This window comes from Lobosporangium transversale (assembly GCF_002105155.1).
Source record: "Lobosporangium transversale strain NRRL 3116 chromosome Unknown BCR41scaffold_21, whole genome shotgun sequence".
Classification (NCBI taxonomy): domain Eukaryota; kingdom Fungi; phylum Mortierellomycota; class Mortierellomycetes; order Mortierellales; family Mortierellaceae; genus Lobosporangium; species Lobosporangium transversale.
This window is the reverse complement of record NW_019028999.1, coordinates 160,346-181,381: the sequence shown is the minus strand read 5'-3', so window position 1 is coordinate 181,381 and position 21,036 is coordinate 160,346. Positions and strand designations below refer to the sequence as shown.

Here is a 21,036-nt window from a genome sequence, read left to right as displayed (position 1 = left end):
AGCAAACTGAGTTACTATCATGGTTCTCAACTTTCTCATGGGACATGGAAAGTCCCGTTTCTGTTTACAAAAAAAAAAAAAAAACTCGAAACCTTCTTAAGTATTTAATAGCCTCTTACTCGCACCTTTAGGGAACTTTATTTCTCCTAAAACAACGCAAAGCAATAACCATTGAATTACTTTTTTTTTTTTTTTTTTTTTTTTTTTTTTCAATATAACCTTAGGTTTGTTCTGTACTACAGAGTAGCCGCCACTGGGGTTGATGAAGTGAAAATGATAGTGGATACGGGAACCATCCTATTTCTGGAGGACAGTCAATAAATAAAGATATTAACGATCGTGATCAGCTGGACATTCTCTGAGACAGGTCATAATGAGCTAGGATCGTTACGGGTAGTTGTATCGTCTGTTATACTGACGAACAAATAAATGTGTTCTCTCATGTAGGCGGTACTCAAAGAAAGCCTTGGAGAGGGCGGATTAGAATGATCTTTGACGACTGAATCGACTGAATGGGGTGACTATCCAATCACTAGTATCTGTAATGAGTACTGCCTTCTAACGGCAAGGCAATGCACCTTGCATATCCCTTTTATAAGTACATATATATATATATATATATATAATTTTCAGCGACTTATAACACCTTAACCAATGTTTCCTCTCTTTATGTGTTTATATCTCACTTTCTAGTTGACCTAAGATCCGCTCACGCGAAAACTTTCCGAAAGACCAAAAGATTGAGATTCGAGATACCCATCTGTCACCTATTCATGATTCCAACGTGTATTGATAGATCAAATATCTGCTCCCAATGTCTTTCCTAAAATGATTATAAGAACTCGTTTGCCCGTTCTTTAGCATCGTTATGACGACGTACCACATCTCAACTCTGGGGGAAGAAAGGATGAGGAAAGACAACAAGAAGGTCAAAGAAAAGACTAAAAGAGACTACTAGAGACTGCTAGAGACGAGATATCTTTGCCTTTTCTCGTAAAGTGTGTCCTGTTTGGTGTTGGTTTTGAAGGATTGTCATCCTCTCCTCTCTCCTTCTTTCATCTTTTGCATTCACATTACTCTTTCCAGCTTTCTACAGCACTTGATTTGATAGAACCCTAAAGTCCTCCTTTTTCGATTCACGATTCACGCACAGGCCTCATTTGGCACCTCCTGCTCTGTCATCAACTCCCTTCTTTTACAGAAAATTGGTAATTGTTGTAATCCTTCAAATACGGAGAAATGAGAACTCTTGTTTTTTATTTATCCGCCCCATAGTTCTCTTGGTCTAACGCTGCCTTCACTTTTTTTTTTTTTTTTTTTTTTTTTTTTTTTTTTTTATTCTGCCAATCAAATAAAAACAATCAACTTTGATTAATCAGAGACATTGACGATCGCAATAAATAGTATCGTCAGTACCATCCGAGCGCGTTCAACGGTCATACCGGTGGTAGAATGCTTTCATCTCATCACAACAAGGCTGCAAACGGATCATCTGAACAGTCGCAACAGTATTACAGTAGTAGCGACTTGAGCGATGTTGCAGAAAGCTATGTTTCCACTATGGATAAAGATGAAGTAATGACCTCTATGGACTTTACGATGTCCCACGTCCAAATCTCACCAAAAAAGCCCGATAACAAAAACATGAATGGGATTGAAGGCTTTTCACCCTCCATTAAGGTTGACAGCCTGAGCTTTGTAGAGAGACTTCAGCGTAAGGATCTGTTTATCTCGACTGATCTTTCACTTCCATTCAGTAATAACCCCGCCACCAATGCGGAACGTAAAAACACAATGGTCAACACCCCCATCTCTTCTCCTCAGACACAGCTTCAACAGCAACAATTACAACAACAACAACAACAACAACAACAACAACAACAACAACAGCAGCAACAACAACAACAACAACAGCAACAACACCACTCTTCTGCCACACAAAATCAGTTCCCACTCATCACACATCCGAGCCCTGTACGATCTGCAGGGATTGAAGATGAATCCGTTGGCAGTTTTCAGTCTAGTAGATCACTCTTGGGGAATACCACGTTATCTACACCTCACAACACTGGCTTAGTCAGATCTGTTACAACGCATGAACTCTATTCCATGAACGACCACAATCTAGGAGACATCAGTAGAATGAATATCACCAATTCGACTCATCTGGACGCAGGATCTTCTCCAAAGCCTCATGCACCGCAGAAGAGACAATTAAGTCGCTCCAATGCCCATCGCCGCCACTCTGTTTCAAATAATATCAATAATATCTCTAGCGGCAGAACTAATCCTGACTCAGCCCATGACGCAGCTCAAAATATAGCCATGGGTAACGGAACTACCGGTGCTACCGACGATACCGCGGCTATGTCTTCAACATATCTTCCTACACCCACTTCGGAGGCAGCACTCCGTAGTACGGATAATGGTGATCTTGGTCTTTACATGGATTACACTACGCAATTACCGACCGCTATACCACCATTCCTCACACAAGCTCCTATAAACACCAATTCGCCCAGTGAAGCTCATTCTTTTGACCAAATGCCAATTGCAAATGCAGAAACAGCAATAGGTACCTGGAATTCAGGCAGCATACTGGGGATGCCTCCAACACCTAGCTCACTATCCATGATAGGTACCACTAAAAATACCACTATCCAGTGCCTTCAGCAACCTCAGCAACCCATGGTGGATCAGAAGCAGCAATCTCACCCACAAGTTTCAAACAGTCTCTCACAGCAGCAACAGCAACGATCAGGTTCCAAAGCGGAAGGAATTCCAGCGTCAACGTCATCAAGTCAATTAAAAGCACTAGCAACACAGCAGCAACAGGGACCTCAAACCTCCAAGAGGGGATCAAAATCAAAAGCAAAGCGCCGTGTGGGTAGTGTTCCAGCCACAAGACAACCACCTCCGTCATACATGTCTGCGGAGATGCCTTGGTCTTCACTTTCGGATCACACTCAGCAGATGGCTTTCCAAATGCTCTTTCCGTCACACCATTGCACTAGTGTTGAGGCTTTCAATGCCGCTGTAAGCAAGTTATCCTTGCAACAGCAACAGCAGCGACAACAGTCACCACAGCAACAGCAACAGCAACAGCAACAGCAACAGCAGCAGCAACAGCAGCAGCAACAGCAGCAGCAACAGCAACAGCAGCAGCAGCAACAGCAGCAGCAACAGCAACAGCAACAACAGCAGCAAAAGAGTCCAATAAACCGACTCTATTACCATGGCCCCGCACCGTGTGGTAATTCAGATCCTTTATATGAGTATCTTGCCTCACCAACCGTTGTACCAGGCCTAGAAATTATTGGTCGCGACTACTATGGCAACTTTGTGCAGATTCTCCCTATTTGCCCCGAAACGACCTGCAGTATGAATCAGGATCCAGTCTATTTGAACTTATTGCAGGCCATATATGCACATACGATCCCGTTCTTGGACCTTGCCCCAGGATCTGAAGAAGAGACGCAACGGCTGATGAGCGGAAGTCCTTCTGCCATCACAACCCAATCTATCCAGCCACCCTTCAAGTATCTACTCCCCCTTGACAACAGTAACAACGTGAGCAGCTCTGGAGCTGGCACGGCACTATCTCTATGCAATAGCTACTCAGCCTTGACATCTTCGGCCTCAACGCCTTTATTCCAGCAGGCTATCAATAGCAATACTAATGGTAACAGCGGTAATAACAACAATAGACTCCACCGCCGCGCTTCTGCGCCAACCATCAGTATGACCTCTTCCTCTGCTGTTCTTAACAGCCGCCGACCTAGTGTTGCCTCAACCTCCAGTCTAAGTAACCCTGCCAAGAAGAAGAAGAATGCGCAGCGGACACACCCATACAAGACGACCAGCGCGTTCAAGGAAGACAATCCAATGGTCACGGAGGCCATCTTGACCCAAGTTGGGGGCTTAGGTGGGATCGGAAATAATGCCACCCCCAGTAGTACGACAGATCCACGGCATAAGATCGCAGAGAAAATGGTACACATGGACGAGGCTGAATATGCAGTACACTATTCCAAGCACCATCAGTCTATGAATAGGTCTACATCTGCGTCGACTCTGCGTTTGAGTCAGACCATGACCACCTCTGTGTCCGACACTTCTTTGAGCTCTACCAAACCTTACTCCCTCATGTCTTCCTCTATTTCTGCGCCATCTATCGCTCATATTCATATGACCGCCATCCATGGCAGTAACGGGAACAGTGCGGTCTCTCCCTTAGAATCTATTGGCGCCACAGACTTCATTAGAGTGCTTTCAGAGTGCAACGGTGACGTGGACGGGCAAGGTTCGCATCCCAATGTTAGCTCTAACGAAGCTTCTTCAGCCTCTGAGATGGCTTTTGCCACCGACAATGCTCTTCTTAGCCTGGAGAACTTGATGATGATGAATAGTACAGATGCAGCGGCGGTCCAAGCTGCAGCCGCCGCAACGACCTGGCCTGCATGGTTTGACCTTCGCCAGTTGGAAAAAGATGTCTGTCAGGATGGTGGCGTTGCCGGGACCAGCCCCTTCACTGCCTCTACTCAAGAAACTGGCTTTTCATTCTACCCCTCCACATCCATTTCGACTTCCATGGCTACTTCGTCTGCGAAGCCATCACAGGAGGGCAACCATGATGGCAACACAGCTGGCTTGCTTCTTAGCTCCAGTACAGATTTGTCTATAATGGATGATCTCTTCGACAGTGAGCAACAAACTCGACAAAAACAAGTGAATGTAACCCCAGCCTCAACATCAAAGCCGAGCCAAGGTCAACACGACGACATGGCGTTGGCCCTCCCTGTGCATTCAAAATCAAGTAATGGCAAAGATGTTTGCCATCAAAATAGCACCAGCCAAGTGTTAGTCTTTGATCAATATCCAATGGGTGTACCCCCATCATCACGTAAGTCCCAAGGTAGCAGCAGTAACGGCAGTAATAACATCGGTAGCAGCAATAGTGCCTCTGTACCTTCGTCTTCATCCTCGATTCCACATCTTTCGAACAGTTCTTCCGTAGAGATCAACAGCACAACGACAGTTGCTTCAACGAATGACGATGGAAAGAGTGCGGAGCTCAAGAAGTCCATTTCCAATGATCTCAGTATCCCCTATACGTCATCATTATTGACTGTCCTTCCGTTCTCAGCTCAACATTCGCGTCCCATCTTTCCAACGCGTGGCAACCGTCGTTCAGGTTGGTATCGATCCAAATCCGTGGCATCACAAGAGTTGAGCCAGATCACGGGTGTAGATTACACCACAACGTGTTGGTACGATGTAGAACAACTCCAGAACGTTGTCCGTGATTCGATCTTGTTTCAAGAATCGAGCGGATTAAAATCTTTGGAGGATTTGACTGACCCTTATCCTCCTCATTCTTCTTCTTCTTCGACTACAACTATATCAACTACAACAACTCAAGAAAGCCTATAAAAACTTGAGCACAACAAATGGCATTTTGTACAATAGATTAAAATAGATTAATAGTGTAATAAAATTAATGTGAATTCAATTCTGGTTCCTCATTATTACATGGACAATATATACATACAGTTATGAGGAAAATAATTTATTTATTTATGGCTACAGAACAATGTAATATTTTTTTTTTTTTTTTTTTTTCATACATATTTTTTTTCTTTATTTAAAGACGAGCAGCCATGAACTCAGAGCTTTGCTTTGCACGGACGGATGCGACCTCCTCCTCAGAAACTTCACGAGCCTCGGTAGCAGGGTTGTAGCCAACGCGCTTGCGGGAGTCGACATACTTTGGAGAGGAACCCAAGTCAGCCTTCTTATAAAGCGTGACGACAACTGCTCCGCCGAGACCGACGTTATGTTGAAGAGCGTATTTGCAGTTGGGGACCTGACGCTCTTCGCACCAGCCGCGGAGCTGCCAGACCAACTCTGAGCACTGAGCCAAACCAGTGGCGCCCAAAGGATGACCCTTGGAGATCAATCCACCTGAAGGGTTGACGACGTACTTGCCGCCGTACGAGACATCGTTCGAATCGATCAACTTGTGGGCCTCACCAGGCTTGCAGAGTCCGAGAGCGTCATAGGTGATCAGCTCGTTGGCTGAGAAACAGTCGTGCAACTCAACGACCTGCACATCTGTGGGCTTGATTCCAGCCTTGGCATAGACCTCATTAGCAGCGCGACGGGTCATGTCCGCACCAGCCAACTCAATCGAGGACTGATTGAAGAGCTTGGGAGAATCTGTGGCCATGGTCTGAGCGACCATCTCAACAGCCTGGTCCTGCAAGTTGTGCTCCTTGACAAACTTTTCAGAAGCCAAGATCACACAGGCGGAGCCATCGGAGGTAGGGCAGCACTGGAGTTTGGTCAGAGGACCAAAGACTTTGGGGGATTTTTCAACTTGCTCCAATGTGTAAATGTCACGGAACTGAGAGTATGGGTTCAAGGCAGAGTGGCGATGATTCTTTTCTGCAATCTTTGCCAAGTGCTGGGGAGTGGCTCCGTATTTTTCGCAGTACTCGATACCGGCATTGCCAAAGATCTGAGCAGCGAAAGGTCCAGCACCAATACCACGGGTCTCGCTCATCATCTCCACAGTCTTGTCCAGAGGGTTGGTACGATCCTCAAATTTAGATCCGAGTGAACCAGCCTCCATCTTCTCGAAACCTAGAGCCATGGTGCAGTCTGCAATACCATACTCAACTGCTTGGCGGGCAAGGAAGAGAGCAGTTGACCCGGTCGAGCAGTTGTTGTTGACATTGATGATGGGGATCTATAACATAAACGGGGGGGGGGGGGGGGTTCGGCACAGGTTAAAAAAGAGGAGGAGTCGGGTCAGTTTTTGCTTGTTTGTTCGTTCATGACGAAAAGAGATCACTTCAAGCGATTCTGTCCATTAAAGTGTCTCGGCTCCGCCCTGTTGCCCCATAGGAGTATATCTTGCTTTACCTGGTGCATTCCGAGCTGGTACAAGGTACGTTGACCACAGGTGCTGTCACCATAGCAGTAACCAACTGCAGCCTAAAAACAAAAAAATAAAATAAAATAAAATTTTTAACATTTGTTGTGTCCCAAAAATGTGGAGGATAAACATATTGGCGAGCCGAATAAATTCTCCCTTTAATTTTACCTGCTGGACTTTGTCATAGGTGATTCCAGCATCTAACAGGGCCTTGGTAGCAGCCTCACGACCCATATCTAAACACATTCAATGTAAGTATAGCGATTGAAGTGTTAGTTGTAAAGCAGTCAATCATTAATTTAGGCTTGATGTGTTACTCCAGGAATTTAAAATACCGGGATAGTCTCTCAGATCTCTGGGCTTGATGAACTTGGTCATGCCGACACCGATAACGTAGACTTTCTGGGGAGCCATTGTTGATTGAGCTGTGTTATGTACAGGAAGATATGTGGGGAGCAAAAAGGAGAAGAGTGCAAGGTTGAGAGGAGAGAAAAAAAAATGAGATGGAGAATGAAAGGAATGGAGAGAATGGCTGTCCCTTTTTGTGCACCTTTTTTTTTTTTTTTACTTTGCCATGTGAGCCGTTTCCAGCTGCAGCATTCCTGTGTCCGTGTTGTGTTTATCGAGTTGTCACTCTCACACGTGATAAATCGAGCCGAAACAGATCAGTAATCAAGGAACACTAAAAAAAAAATCTAGGAGCAGTAGGAGCAATAGGAACAGTAGGAACAAGTGATGTTAAATGGGATTAAGAATGTCGCGGTAGACATTTTTATTACTATTTCTTTTTTTTTTTTTTTTTTTTTTAGAATTCTTGGTGTACTGCATTATTGTCATCAGTCTTCTAAGATTTACTTGGTGGCGCAAACCAAAGAACGGTTGTAATTTCAAAAGTAACACCCTCCTTTTCTGCCATTTCAATGAACGCCAAAAGTTGGTCATGGAAATATTGTACGCCAGGAGCTGGCAGACCCGGGTAGCTCGAGAGGATTCCAAACATCCAAAGCCACTTTTCAATCCCTCCTCTCAGGAATGACCTCCAACACGTTTCGAATGTATATTCTGTAGGTTTGACGACTCCCAGCTGAACAAGCCGCTCCCAGTACTTTTTCAGCGCAGGTCGGGCATGCTCCTGGAAGATCGGTATAGCCATATCTGAGATCACCGTCTGTCCCAGATCTGTGGTCGGCTCCCATACACCGACTTCAGACCAGTCATAGAGTGTGATACTGGATGATGATGGAACAGACCTGTCTAGGATCATGTTGGCGGCATGAAAATCCCCATGAGCCAAGGTGAATGGGACAGATTTATCCTGAAGTCTTTGTTGTAATTTGTCCCACGAGGCCCGTTCAAATGCCTCGTCCAAGATCTTGACAAACTTTTCAGAATACTTCACAGGAAAATCTCCCTTTGTGGCTTTGGCTTTGCCCATTTCCCACGCTTGAGCACCCGCCTGCACACTCCATTCCCATTGTATCCGATTCAGACCATGGTACCACCCCGCAGTTTTGAGCCAAGTCAGTTCAAGCAGACGCCTGTCGTTCCAGTGTTGAGCATGGGTCTCAGCTGCGGTGAGGAACATGTGTTCCAACATTGCAGGTGCTGAAGGAAGGGAAGAGCGATCGATTGTCGGCGGTATCCCCCAGATCTGGTTACCAAACACAAAGTTCACATCCACAGGGCCTGGTGATCCGTGACGCTGCTTGACATCCTCCATCAAGATTACATACTCCCCCAGCCATTGTGATCCATAGGCATAGTAAATTTTAGGCAATAAAGTCTTGGGTACTAATTCCTTGGCCAGATCAGAAGAGTAGAATATGGCTTCCCGGGTCTGACCAGAGAGGATGTTGCCCAGCCTATCCTTGTATCCATCTCTACTCCTCTTGAGGATCAAGTGTAGTTCCTTTGGAGCCGCTTCTGTTGATTTGGAAGAATCTGGGATATAGCTGACCAAGACACGGTTCATGGCGCCAACCAAGCCACGATTCCCATCCAGTCCTTTGCACTCCACACTTAATATCCTAGCAGTCCTGGGGATCGTTCCGTCGGCGATCAAAGTTTTTGAAATCCATGGTATAGAGATCTCGCTGTCACCAGGACGTGGCGCATAGCCTGGTCCAAAACTCGAAGAAGAGAACAGAAGCGAGGAAATATAGCGACGAGAAGTTGCATATATATGAGCTATGGCAGCTTGTAACGAATAATAACGGAACGTGCTTGATGATCTTAGGGATGAGTCGCCCATCTTTTTTTTTTTTTTTTTTTTTTCGAAAGCTGTGTTTCCTAGATCAGGGTGTAAGAAAGAAAAAAGAAAAAGCGGTGAACAGGCTTTTAAAAGAAAAATTCCGCAGTAAATTTCGCTGTTCATTTATAGCGGCTACAGGCTACAACAACTCCAATCATGTCTAAACAGGTCGAATATTTAAGAAGCGCCGCACGTGCGCCCATGATACACGCCGCTCTGGAACAGAAAAGAAGTAGAAATATACTTGGTATGGTATGGATGTCTATATTCCAGACATAAGAATGGTCCAAGCAGTGGTGTCTATAATAGACTGAGTATCCACTATTTGATATCCATCCTACGAGGCGACGTGGATCGGAAATCAAGGATTTAGTTCATAGATTTTTTTTTACGCACGCTTATTTGAGCGCATGGGGGTATCCTTGATAAAGCAAAGTGAACCAGAAAAAAAGCAGACTGTTACAGACTTTGAGTATGCCAAAGTCATGGTGGAAGAGCGAACAGGTAAGAACATGGTGCACACTCCATTGATCAAGAGCTTCTTTTTTCGTTACTCACATCTTTGAAGGATTCTTATCGGCCAAGGCACGCAGCGCCATGCGGAGGTGCACATGTATCTTTTTGGGCTGCGGGTGGCTGGAGCTGCATAGGAAAAAAAAAGAAGCTGAAAAGGCAGCTTATTTTTAGGCAAGTGCTAGGAAGACTTTGTTTATTCTATACGTATAGTTGATGAGTGTTTTGAGTTAGGGGACAGGGGGAGAAAGAAAGCGTGTGCAGGCGTACATCCAAGGTCCAGAGCATCACTTCCAAAAGACATTTTGGTGAGTGATCTCCAGTCTTTGTATTTAATTTCTACAGCTTAACGTCCAACCATTTAGAATTTTAGGCCACCATTGTTCTTTAATCTTGATGACAGTATTTTATCGCACGTGTATGTAGATCATTAAAACTCCCATTTGAGCCTGGCCAGTGCACATGCATGGCTGTTGTTATCTTTGGATGTTTTTTTTTTTTTTTTTTTTTTTTTTTTTTTTTGAGGTACATGTACTGTACAAAATGCGTACAAACAAAGCTAATTGGAGCTAAGGCGCTCAATTTTGTTGAGTCAGTCAATGAAAGTGTAAAAAAAAAAAAAAATGAAAATGAAAATGAAAGAATGAAAGAATGAAAGAACGAGAGGAAAGAAGGAAAAAGAAAGTAACAAAAAAAATATAAGGCAAGAACTCAGCGATAGACCTTTTTTTTTTTTTTTTGTTTTTTTTTGCCCCATGGGAACAAAGTTGGATGTTCTGACGATCCCCAACGCCCAACACAGTGTTCATGGAACAAATTTACGTTGACAAGTGGGCTATAAAATCATCTGAGGTCTGACCTGTAACTAGTGTGCTGGACTAAACAGTGAGGTCAGCAAGCACATTGTGGGCCATCAACGCAGGATCAGAGGTACATGTATGAAGATCAAAGGTGAATAACATATAAACAAATGATTCAAATGAGAGAGCGTTTATATTTAAAGGGAAATTGCCAAATAAAATATACAAATATATATAAATACTGTATAAATACAAACATGATAAACATGATAATGGTGCAGTGTCGAGATATGATGCAAGAGTTGTTCGGTGAAGATGAGTAAAAAAGAAAAAAAGAAAATGCTCAACAAAACAAGAGTCCAATTCAAACAGGCGGGAGTGTTTATTGATTTGCGGAAGTGTAAAAAAGAAAGAAAGCAGGTGAGCCAAGGTTTGTATCTGTCTGGACTATCGTCCAATCGTAGCCCACGATCTAACATTGATAAGTGCAAGATAAAAACCTTGAAATGCAAAGAGGGGTTCTTCTTTGTCTGAGTAAAAAAGAAGAAAGAAAAAAAAAAAACGGCCCTCTTCTCCCCCCCCCTTTTTTTTTTTACTTTTTCATCTTGATATATAGTAGACTTTGCTATCTCTCTTTTCTTTCTCTTCTCTTCTCTTCCTGATCATAGATAATCACTGGGCATTTTTACCTTTAATAGTGAGAGGCACTATAAGACAATGTGTATAAAAAGATAATATTACACTTGATCTTGATCAAATACAAGCCCCTGTCATGGAGTGGATAAGGTTCACATATCAATGAATGACCAACAGGATTAAAAGCACAAAAAGAAAACAGCAATAAAACTATATTATATATAACGAACCAAAAAAAAAAGGAATGGAAACGAAAAAAAAACACTCCACGTTTGAATTATATCATTGAAGTAAAAGAAAGCAAAGAAATCAGAAGCAAAGGAAGGAAGCGTAGATTCACTTTAATCCGGAAGAAGCGCCGATTGTTTGACTGTGGAGTGAGCATTGAACAAGAAAACTTTGAATGTGTTCAACTCTAACTTGTCTGTTTACGTATATATTTCCAAACCCGTATTTTTTTTTATTTTTTTTTTTCTTTTATAACTCTTCCTCTCTCTTTTCCTCTTTTCTCTCTTTTCTTTCTTTCTTTATTCCCTCACCACCATCCATCGCCACCCCATCGCCATCTCATCTTCTCATCATCCGCCACTTTTCATCCATATCCTTATCCATCACACACTTCATTTCTTATCACCATGAGATTAGTCATTCGCAAGGACTTTGAGGCCGTCTCATACCACGTCGGTAAGCAGGAAATGGTTTACTCTTACTAATAAATGCTGCTCTCTACGCGTTTAATGGATTCAACACGCTATACATGACATTCATCTTTTCCCGTCCCTTTGTTGCTCTTTATACTCGGGTTATCAAACATCATTTACTGATTTTCACTTTTTTTTTTTTTTTTTTTTTTTTTTCCTTCTTTCTTCCCTATTATAATAGCCAAGTACGTCAAGGAACGCATCAAGGAGTTTGCTCCTACTGCTACCAAGCCATTTGTTCTTGGTCTTCCCACTGGTTCATCTCCCATTGGTGTGTACAGAAACTTGGTCAAGTTCCACCAGGCTGGAGAGCTTTCTTTCCAGCACATTATCACCTTCAACATGGATGAATACGTTGGATTGCCCAGGTAAATAGAGCGGGAACACTTTGATTTAGTGGCAGTGAGGGGATTTGGGAGATGGGAAAAAAAAAAAAAAAAAAAAAAAAAGAAAATAAAAAGAGCAAGGCAAGGACAATTTTTTTTTTTTTTTTTTTTTTACTCACGATCGCCAGATCGTTCGCTGGGTCTCAAAAGAGCAAGAAAAAAAAAAAAGGTGAAATCAAAACATGCGGACTCTTTATTAGTTGGATGGTGTCAAACAGTCATCATCCATCCCGGTCATTCAAGGAACTATTAAAAATATATACAAAGCTTTAGAAGACAGTGGAAGAAGTTAGTTGTCGTTGAATGTATGAGAGGTGTGCAATCAGGGCTGAGTTAGAAGGAAAAAAAAAAAGAGGTGATATCATGCATTCATGTATACAAAGCAACTATCCAATCCCTGTAACTGACATTTATTTCTTCATTATCCTTGGTGATTAAAATAAAAACCCATAGAGATCATCCCGAATCATACCACTCATTCATGTGGAGCAACCTGTTCAAGCATGTCGATATCCTTCCTGAGAACGTTCATATCCTCGATGGCAACGCTACTGATTTGGATCTCGAGTGCCAGCGCTACGAGGAGAAGATCGCTGCTGTCGGAGGCATCGAGCTCTTCTTGGGAGGTATCGGTCCTGACGGTCACATTGCCTTCAACGAGCCCGGCTCTTCACTCAACTCCCGCACCCGTGTCAAGACTCTCGCCTACGACACCATCGTTGCTAATGCCCGCTTTTTCGACAATGATATTACCAAGGTCCCCAACTTGGCTTTGACCGTCGGTGTTGCGTAAGTGTCCTCTTTCTTTGTTGATCAAAATATCCGTTGATACTGTTGAGAGCACTCACAAATGTAACATGTATACATTCATGCTTCCATGAGTTCAACCTACATATGATTGTTTTTTGATAATGCTGGATGTGAGCAATTGGGACCAATAACCTGGATTCAGCAATAAATGTAGCTTAAAGCAATCAGGACCGGAGTTCAACACATCAAAATCCTTCAGCTACTTCAGCTAGTCAAAAAAAAAAAAAAAAAAAAAAAAAAGAAAAAGAAAAGAGACATGTTCTTCTATCCCACTTGTTTGAGAATCTCCCCCATTCTTCATTGCTTTTGTGTTGCACAGACAGCATGTTCTCCAAACCTTACCACTCCCAACCTAACCTACTTTTTCTTTTATTTTCCTCTCTCTCTCTTTTTTTTTTTTTTTTTTTTTTTACATAGTACGGTCATGGATGCTCGTGAAGTCTGCATTATCATTACTGGCGCTCACAAGGCTTTGGCCTTGGCCAAGTGTATTGAGGAGGGTGTCAACCACATGTGGACTGTTTCTGCCATTCAACTCCACCCTCGTGGTATGATTGTCTGTGATGAGGATGCTACTCTTGAGCTTCACGTCAAGACCGTCAACTATTTCAAATCCATTGAAAAGGTTCATGAGCAACTCATTGGTTCTGACAACGTTGGCTTGCAGGGTGGTGTCCGCTCGTGGCGCGGTGGTGCCGAATCCACTTACCACCAATAAAAAAAAAAAAAAAAAAAAAAAAAAGAAATTGTGGAGTATGGACAGGGCTTTCTTGACAAGAGAAGGCAAAGATAGAAAGGAAGAAGAGGAAACCTTTCTTTTTTCTTCCGCTGCTTGCTCTTTATTTTTCTTTTTTTTCCCCCTCTTTTAATATCCTTCATTTTTCTTCTGCAGATTGCAACAGCAGTTAAAATTGTACAAATCACACATTCAAATAATAAAAATTCTGCCTCATGTCTAAATATGCTCCATTGAATCTTTTTTTTTTTTTTTTTTTTTTTAATCAGTTTAAATAACCAGGGCTTTGGAGAAGGAAAGCGATTTTTTTTTTGTCTATTCTTTCTATTAAATTGATAATACAAAAAAAAAAAAAAATAGACTCAAGGCTTCACCTTGGACACATCAGCGTATAAATCAAATCTACGCTGGGTGATCAATGGGATACTCTGACGGAACTCGTGCATCTTCTTAAGATCTAATTTATATTCGAAGTATTCACGCTTATATTAGGAATGTGACAATCAACCCTCAGTATTTTTTTTTTTTTTTTTTTTTTGTAACATTATTTACCTAGGTCAGCGTAAATGATGCCCTGCTTTTCATCCATGGTTTCAAGTACATCTCCAGAGGGACCCACAATGGTAGAGTGACCCCAGGCATGATAATCAGCAGAGAGATCACGGGCTGGAGAGCATGCCGCAACAAATATTTGATTATCGACAGCTCTTGCACGTTGGAGTAACTCCCAGTGCAATGGTCCTGTGGTCATATTGAAAGCACCAGGATAAATCATGGCGAAGCAGCCTATTCGTTACCCAAATAATAGTGAAAATAAAAAAAAATAAAAAAAGGATGTATCATGGTGAGGATCAATACGCTTTTCCTTGTATTCAACCAAGTTCTTTGGAGAACTAGACAAAGCATTAAGCTTTTTTTTTTACCTTGTCGTGCAGCAATCATGGCTGGTTCTGGGAAGCGAATGTCATAGCAAATACCAATGCCAATCTTTCCAAAGTCTATAATAATAAAAAAAAAGATGCATGGTAATGTACGTTAAACACAGCTTTGAGCTTAAGATACTTTTTTTTTTTTTTTTTTTTTTTTTGTGAGAGGGGATATAAAGGTACGCCGTGAGAAATTAAAAATCGTTAAAAACAAACCTGTGTCGACATGAGTCAGCTGCTTGCCCGCAGAAAGGGTTTCACTCTCCTGGAAACGAATCTTCCCAGGGACATCGATGTCAAACAGGTGGACTTTTCGATGTGTTCCAATAATCTCTCCATTAGGGTTGTAAACGGTGCAGGTGTTGTAGATCTTGTCATCCGTAGGATCATGCTCCGGGATCGAACCCCCGATCAGATATGCCTTCGCATCCTATTGAACATGGATACATTCAGTTAGGGAAAAAAAAAAAAAAAAAAAAAAAAAAAAAAGATGATTGATCAATTAGTCAACCAAGCTGGCAAAAGAATACAGCTGTTTTTCCCTCTTCAATTTACCTTAGCCATAGCGGATAATGCCTTGACAGAAGGTCCTTCCTTTAGGCTCTCAGCATATTGAGGAAAATGTTTGGTTCCATACGGAGAGTTGAAGCATTCCTACAACAAAAAGTAATCAATGAGGTTATCAATAGACATTCAAAATAATTTATGATTCACACCTTGAAAAGCAAGAAGGGATCTTGAATGGGTCATGAACTAAAAAGTTACCGGTAAGACAATGAGGTTGGCTCCATTGGATGCTGCATTGAGGACATGAGTGCGAGCGTTGTCGAGATTGGCTTGCTTGTCAGCAGTGACTGCAAGCTGGATAAGAGCTAGCTTGCAGGGAGTAGCGGTAGTGGAAGTGGTGGCCATGGTTGAGAATGTGCGTAAGGATTGTCTGAATGCGGATGTAGTAGCACGTAGCATTACTAATGGAAGAGAGAAGAGAAGAAAAGAAAACGTATTGAAAAGCAAAGAGAGTCATCCATATCTGGTCATGATTGCGCGAATGAAATTCCAAACAACGGACTGTATGTAACAAATGAACAAAAAGACCCCTCGAGATTATCATGAAGAGTATGTAAGAGCATGTCTATTTCTCAAACCCAACAAATGCCTGTATCTCGCCAAGATCACCAAGGACATTGATTTCTACCATGCCTCAAGCTTAGTAAAGCAGACGCAGCTCCAGGAAGTGGATCCGTATTTCCTACTTGCCTGCATGGCCTTGTCCGCAGTTGCTCTTGCAACTTACTCGTCCAAACGCGTCAATTGCATTATGCGTTTACAGAACTTAATTGAGTTCACGTGATTCAAACCCCATTCATATTTGACTCGAGCCTTGGAGATGGGAGTTCCTCCTTTCACTCTTCAACAGGTGTGTGTATATCCATTGATGTTTGAACTGCATCCATCTATTTACTATCCATCCATTTAATCGCCCATTCAATCATTCATTCATTCATATCATCCATCTCATCATCCCTGATGTTCATTAGTGTTGTTTATTGTTTCTTTCTCCCGCTTGTTTAAAGGCAGCGACATTTTTTTTTTTTTTTTTTTTTTCTCGATGATCCTTCAATGGTCGAATCAAAAACAGTCTGTTCAGAACACTCTTACTGATACCTTCCCCCCTTACTTTTCCAACAGTCTTTATGGCTAAAATATCTACCAAACATTGAGTTGACGCGGCAGTTATCATTGTTACACGTGGTGCTTTCATTCTGACCCCTTTGATCTACCTGGTCTAAAGCATTATGGTCTGATTGAAAAAACCTTGTGTGCAATGCTAAGGCTGAATCTAGTCTAAGATCTCTAGTCTTTTTTTTTTTTTTTTTTTTTTTTTTTTTTCTTGCAAGAAAAAGGCAAGGATGAGATTTATTTTATTTTATTTTTTGTTTTTACTTTTGGTTCCTGAGATATTAACCTAGAGATCTTTTATTATTTTTATTTATTTGACTATAGAAGCATATCAAAATGGTTCGCATCTCCGTCTTGAACGACTGCCTCAACAACATCAACAACGCTGAGAAGCGTGGCAAGCGCCAGGTCTTGATCCGTCCTTCCTCCAAGGTCATTGTCAAGTTCTTGTCCTTGATGCAGAAGCACGGTATGTCAACTTTACTTTCGACAATTTATTCATCTTGGACACCTCAGGATTTTTTTTTTTTTTTTTTCTTTTTACTCTTCATTGGGGAGTTTGGAGAGTAAAAAAAAAAACAACAACAACAACAACAAAAGCACCCCGGAATATTACCTAGATGAATGTCTCGTTTTCTTCAATAGAAGGAAATGCTTTGCCACATTTTTCTTTAAAAAGTTTCCGGATATCAAGTGAAGGGGAAGATGAGGCTTTCAGGGATATATGGGCGAAGAAGGAAAGGAAGAGGAATTTTATTATTTCTCTTTTTTTTTCCAGAGTCTTTTATTGATCTGGATGGTTTTATCTTTCTCTTTGTCTGTTTGATACAAGCTGCTGGTCTCTTTCTTTTTCATTCGTGAAAAAGAAAATTCCTCCGACCTACGGCCTATACCCGCAGAGATATTTCCTCCCCTTCTCTTCCTCCTTCCCACCACTATAATGATTAGATTTGTTCACCAAAGGATCTGAACTGAAATATTTTCTTGGATATTGTTATGGATATATATAGGCTATATTGGCGAGTTCGAGGTGATTGACGACCATCGCTCTGGTAAGATCGTTGTTCAGCTCATTGGACGCATCAACAAGACTGGTGTCATCTCTCCCCGTTTCAACATCAAGTTGAACGAGATCGAGAAGTGGATTGCTCGTCTCTTGCCTTCCCGCCAGTTCGGTTACATTATCCTCACCACCTCGGCTGGTATCATGGACCACGAGGAGGCTCGTCGCCGCCATACCGGAGGAAAGGTTCTGGGTTACTTCTACTAAGCAATCACCAAGATGGAGCGTTTCTTTCCAGTTTCGAAATAAAATTTCAAGCATAGGAAGCGTAGTTTTAATACAGCAGAGTATGGTTGTTTATTTACAAAAATCTGTGGATATAACTGAACTTATTGTGATGGGACATTGAGATCCCATTTTTGCTTCGCCCAATTATCCAATTATCTGAGGGGTCGAAAATATATCAAAGTATATACAAAGGGCAAGCCTTTTTTTTTTTTTTTTTTTTTTTTTTTTTTTGTCTTTATGGTATCATATATTGAACAACATCAGAAGTACAGACTTGCAATGAACATGCGGGCTTCGTCTTTCTTACTATGGCTTATTCAACTTTCTGGTTAATGTCGAACAATCGGACCTGATGCATTGCAGGCAGTTTTGCTATCAGGTTGATAACTGTAGCGACAAGGCTGATAAAGAACGCGAATGGTGCGTAGTGTGTATAATGTGAGCTTAGTAGGAACCTATACAGAGATAATCAAATCAGTTTGGTTAGCCGCTGCTGTTGTCTTTTTTTTTTTTTTTTTTTTTTTTTTTTTTCCCTTGTCTTGTGCCTCTTTTCCTGCTTTTTTGTTGTTGTTTGTGGTCGTTTACATATGGGGCACTGACCTTCCCCAGATTTCTGTCATTTGGTTCTTTCATCCTTCTCCGCTGCCGCGTGTTCTTAAATCATTTAAGATTTGTCACAGTGTTCCTTTGTTTAGTCAGTCATTAACAATGACAGCATCTTTAACAAAAAAAAAAAAAAAAAAAAAAACTTTGTGAGCCAATCCCCTTCCCTCCCAAGACCCGAGACATTACACTACACAATAAAAATGCTATGCTAAACCTCATGCACTCTTTCATTTGGCCTTTTCACCAATGCGGACATCTATCTCATGGGCAGAGTAAAGGAGACAAAATAAGAGCGAAACAGCGAACGAGTTCCATATTTTTTTGTTCTAAAGACAAATTAGAAGTAAACAGCCATTTTTTTTTTTTTTTTTTTTTTTTTTTTCAAAATGGGTTGTTATTATTATTATTATTATGATTATTAGTATTATTATACTTACAAGACAACTGGCACAATTGTGAGATACTTTCGTGTAGCAGTAAATTGAACGCCTCCATCAATTTGTTCCCACAGTGTGATGCCATCGTAAGCACCTTGCGAGAACTCAAACGGTACACCTGTTACTGCGTGGAACATAATGTAGCTTCCCTGTTTACACGCAAAAGAAAGAAAGAAAGAAAGAAAGAAAAAAAAAAAAAAAAAAAAAAAAAAGAATATCAGTCACATTGTTCAAGCGCCCCCCTGTCGCATGACTGAACCCTAACAATTGTCTCCTTCCTCACACGACCCAAAAAAAAAAAAAAAAAAAAAAAAAAGTGCCCAAGGCCAAATAAATTTCCCAATCATGTTTGTACGATGTATGAAAAATACATTGACAACAATAGTATGTGTATAAAAAAAAAAATAATAAAAAAAATAAAAAAAAAAAAGACACACAGTGGCACACTTACAATGTTATAGGTTAGAGTGGTCAAGGTCCAGGACAGCTCCTGCGACATGCCAGGGATGATATCAAAGAAGAGTTTGATGAGGAAGATGATGATCATGTTGGTCATCCAGGCTCCTAATGGCAACCAAGAAAGTTAATTACAAAATTAATCATCCAATTTGGATTTTCGGGTCGGTTAAAAAGGATAGGATGTCCTCAAATGATATATTGCCATGATTATTATTATTACTATTATTATTATTTTTTTTTTTTCTTGGCATCAAAAGTATATCCCTCTTCTTAGAGATGATATAACTGCGCCTTGATACTTAAAGTATTTGAATGTTTGGGCAGGTTTTTTATTTTCCCAAGATAGCTTGCATGCACTTTCACTTTGACTTTTTTCCCTTTCTCCTTTATTATTATTGTTATTATTATTATTATTATTATTATTTCGTTTTCCTGCGAGTACCTTTGTCATTGACCCATGATGAATTGAGATTTGTTTGGGAGTGTTGGTCGAGGTCCTGGATATAATCCATTTTGTACATTGCTGCCAGCGTCATGGCTGTGAATATTTGATGGGGGGATAGGTAGACTTTTAGATTTGGTGAAATAGTGTCCTTGGAACAGAGATGAGATGGGTGAGAAAAATGTGTAGGAGTAAAAGGGGGGGAGGGGGGGGGGGGGGTGTGAATGTGTATGTGGTTAATGTCAAAGTGTGGGGCTATACAAAGAAAGAGGAGATGAGAAGAAAGAGAGAGAAAGAGAGAGAAAGAGAGAGAGAGAGAAAGAGAAATGAAAAAGAGTGATAACAGTAACAATAGTAAAAATAAGCATAACATTCATCCCGAGATCAACGGACAATGACAGGTGACATAATAAAGCAAGGCAGATGGGCACAAACCACTGTTGCCACACCACCGAAAACCGGGGAATAGTGTTAATGTTGTAATATGATTCCTTTAATCCTATTTTTTGGGTTGATTACCGAAAGATCAATTACATGTATACTACATGTGCGTGTTAAAAACGAACCAATGAAAGCATTTCTGGTTTTTTTTTTTTTTTTTTTTTTTTTATCTGTCTCATTTTTTTCAGCAGCAACACTTGTCATGGCAACAATCATCGTGGCAGCAATCATCGTGGCAGCAATCCCAGTTATCACAGCAATCCCAGTCGCAACAATCCCAATCGCAGCAACAATCATCATCGCAGCGGCGTACATGATGATGACTGCTATCGCCACCACTGGCTCCACAGTACCAATCATGATCACTACTGACAGTACGCTTTAAAAGAGATGCCGACGAAGACAATAACGGGGATGTAGCAGTCGCTCCTGCCTGCGAGGGAGCCTGATCCGGGTGGTTAGTTGGGGACTTGCCATTATCGCTCGTGGTTACCCAAGCTTCACGAGAGAAGGTCCAAGGACTGTTAGCGGCGCTCTCGGGATGAATTGAGGTCATCGAAGCAGTGGCGACGATAGAAGCAGCAGTAGGAGTAGAGATCGAAGAAGACGCGACAAGGGCGTTGGCCGATAAAAAGAATGAGGATGCAGCCAAGATTGAGGTGATGGCTACAGTGCAGGTTCGGATCGCGTCCTTGCTTGCGTAGTACAACATGTCGAAAAAAAAAATAAAAAAAAATAGGAGGAAGCAGAATAGGATTTTAAGCGATGAAGCGAGGTGCCTAGAAAAGAAGCTGATGTCTGACAGGCTGGAGAAGCTGTTGAGGAGAGGGTAATTGTTGGAGGAGGGTTGTTTTTATAATCGAAGAAGAAGAAGAGTAGATTAACTTGATAGTCGTATACGGTCATACTCCAAACTGGAGCACCAACATCATATGGTCTCTCATACAGGACATGGCATGGGTGTCTGTAATCTATCATTGA

At 41.6% G+C, this 21,036-nt stretch overlaps 8 protein-coding genes across 8 annotated transcripts; 3 read left to right on the top strand and 5 right to left on the bottom strand.

Annotated features, from left to right (window-relative positions):
• Positions 1-1,452: 1,452 nt before the first annotated feature.
• On the top strand, positions 1,453-5,433 carry BCR41DRAFT_396797 (hypothetical protein; the record flags this gene model as incomplete). The annotated part of the gene is made up of 1 exon (XM_022028841.1): positions 1,453-5,433. One exon carries the CDS (start codon positions 1,453-1,455, stop codon positions 5,431-5,433), a length of 3,981 nt encoding a protein of 1,326 aa, XP_021880782.1.
• A 211-nt stretch (positions 5,434-5,644) lies between these two features.
• On the bottom strand, positions 5,645-7,462 carry BCR41DRAFT_337175 (thiolase-like protein; the record flags this gene model as incomplete). The annotated part of the gene is made up of 4 exons (XM_022022062.1): positions 7,276-7,462; positions 7,109-7,176; positions 6,928-6,999; positions 5,645-6,751 (listed from the first exon to the last, which is right to left on the bottom strand). The coding sequence occupies exons 1-4, from the start codon at positions 7,352-7,354 to the stop codon at positions 5,645-5,647; spliced, it is 1,326 nt and encodes a 441-aa protein (XP_021880781.1). The 5' UTR covers positions 7,355-7,462.
• A 295-nt stretch (positions 7,463-7,757) lies between these two features.
• BCR41DRAFT_354641 (hypothetical protein) lies at positions 7,758-9,206 on the bottom strand. Its single transcript, XM_022024348.1, has one exon. It carries the CDS (start codon positions 9,189-9,191, stop codon positions 7,785-7,787), a length of 1,407 nt encoding a protein of 468 aa, XP_021880780.1. The 5' UTR covers positions 9,192-9,206; the 3' UTR covers positions 7,758-7,784.
• A 2,427-nt stretch (positions 9,207-11,633) lies between these two features.
• On the top strand, positions 11,634-13,762 carry BCR41DRAFT_354640 (glucosamine-6-phosphate isomerase 1). The gene is made up of 4 exons (XM_022024347.1): positions 11,634-11,824; positions 12,023-12,209; positions 12,681-13,016; positions 13,455-13,762. The coding sequence occupies exons 1-4, from the start codon at positions 11,776-11,778 to the stop codon at positions 13,753-13,755; spliced, it is 873 nt and encodes a 290-aa protein (XP_021880779.1). The 5' UTR covers positions 11,634-11,775; the 3' UTR covers positions 13,756-13,762.
• Positions 13,763-14,135: 373 nt separating this feature from the next.
• BCR41DRAFT_306848 (carbon-nitrogen hydrolase) lies at positions 14,136-15,611 on the bottom strand (the record flags this gene model as incomplete). The annotated part of the gene is made up of 6 exons (XM_022020843.1): positions 14,136-14,230; positions 14,326-14,559; positions 14,697-14,771; positions 14,916-15,129; positions 15,255-15,353; positions 15,465-15,611. 6 exons carry the CDS (start codon positions 15,609-15,611, stop codon positions 14,136-14,138), a joined length of 864 nt encoding a protein of 287 aa, XP_021880778.1.
• A 1,047-nt stretch (positions 15,612-16,658) lies between these two features.
• BCR41DRAFT_354636 (40S ribosomal protein S22-A) lies at positions 16,659-17,864 on the top strand. The gene is made up of 2 exons (XM_022024345.1): positions 16,659-16,848; positions 17,390-17,864. The coding sequence occupies exons 1-2, from the start codon at positions 16,716-16,718 to the stop codon at positions 17,647-17,649; spliced, it is 393 nt and encodes a 130-aa protein (XP_021880777.1). The 5' UTR covers positions 16,659-16,715; the 3' UTR covers positions 17,650-17,864.
• A 30-nt stretch (positions 17,865-17,894) lies between these two features.
• BCR41DRAFT_354633 (ORMDL family) lies at positions 17,895-19,816 on the bottom strand. Its single transcript, XM_022024344.1, has 4 exons — positions 19,615-19,816; positions 19,165-19,277; positions 18,714-18,862; positions 17,895-18,125 (listed from the first exon to the last, which is right to left on the bottom strand). The coding sequence occupies exons 1-4, from the start codon at positions 19,706-19,708 to the stop codon at positions 17,984-17,986; spliced, it is 498 nt and encodes a 165-aa protein (XP_021880776.1). The 5' UTR covers positions 19,709-19,816; the 3' UTR covers positions 17,895-17,983.
• Positions 19,817-20,229: 413 nt separating this feature from the next.
• On the bottom strand, positions 20,230-20,924 carry BCR41DRAFT_354632 (hypothetical protein). Its single transcript, XM_022024343.1, has one exon. It carries the CDS (start codon positions 20,765-20,767, stop codon positions 20,240-20,242), a length of 528 nt encoding a protein of 175 aa, XP_021880775.1. The 5' UTR covers positions 20,768-20,924; the 3' UTR covers positions 20,230-20,239.
• Between the last annotated feature and the right edge of the window lie 112 nt (positions 20,925-21,036).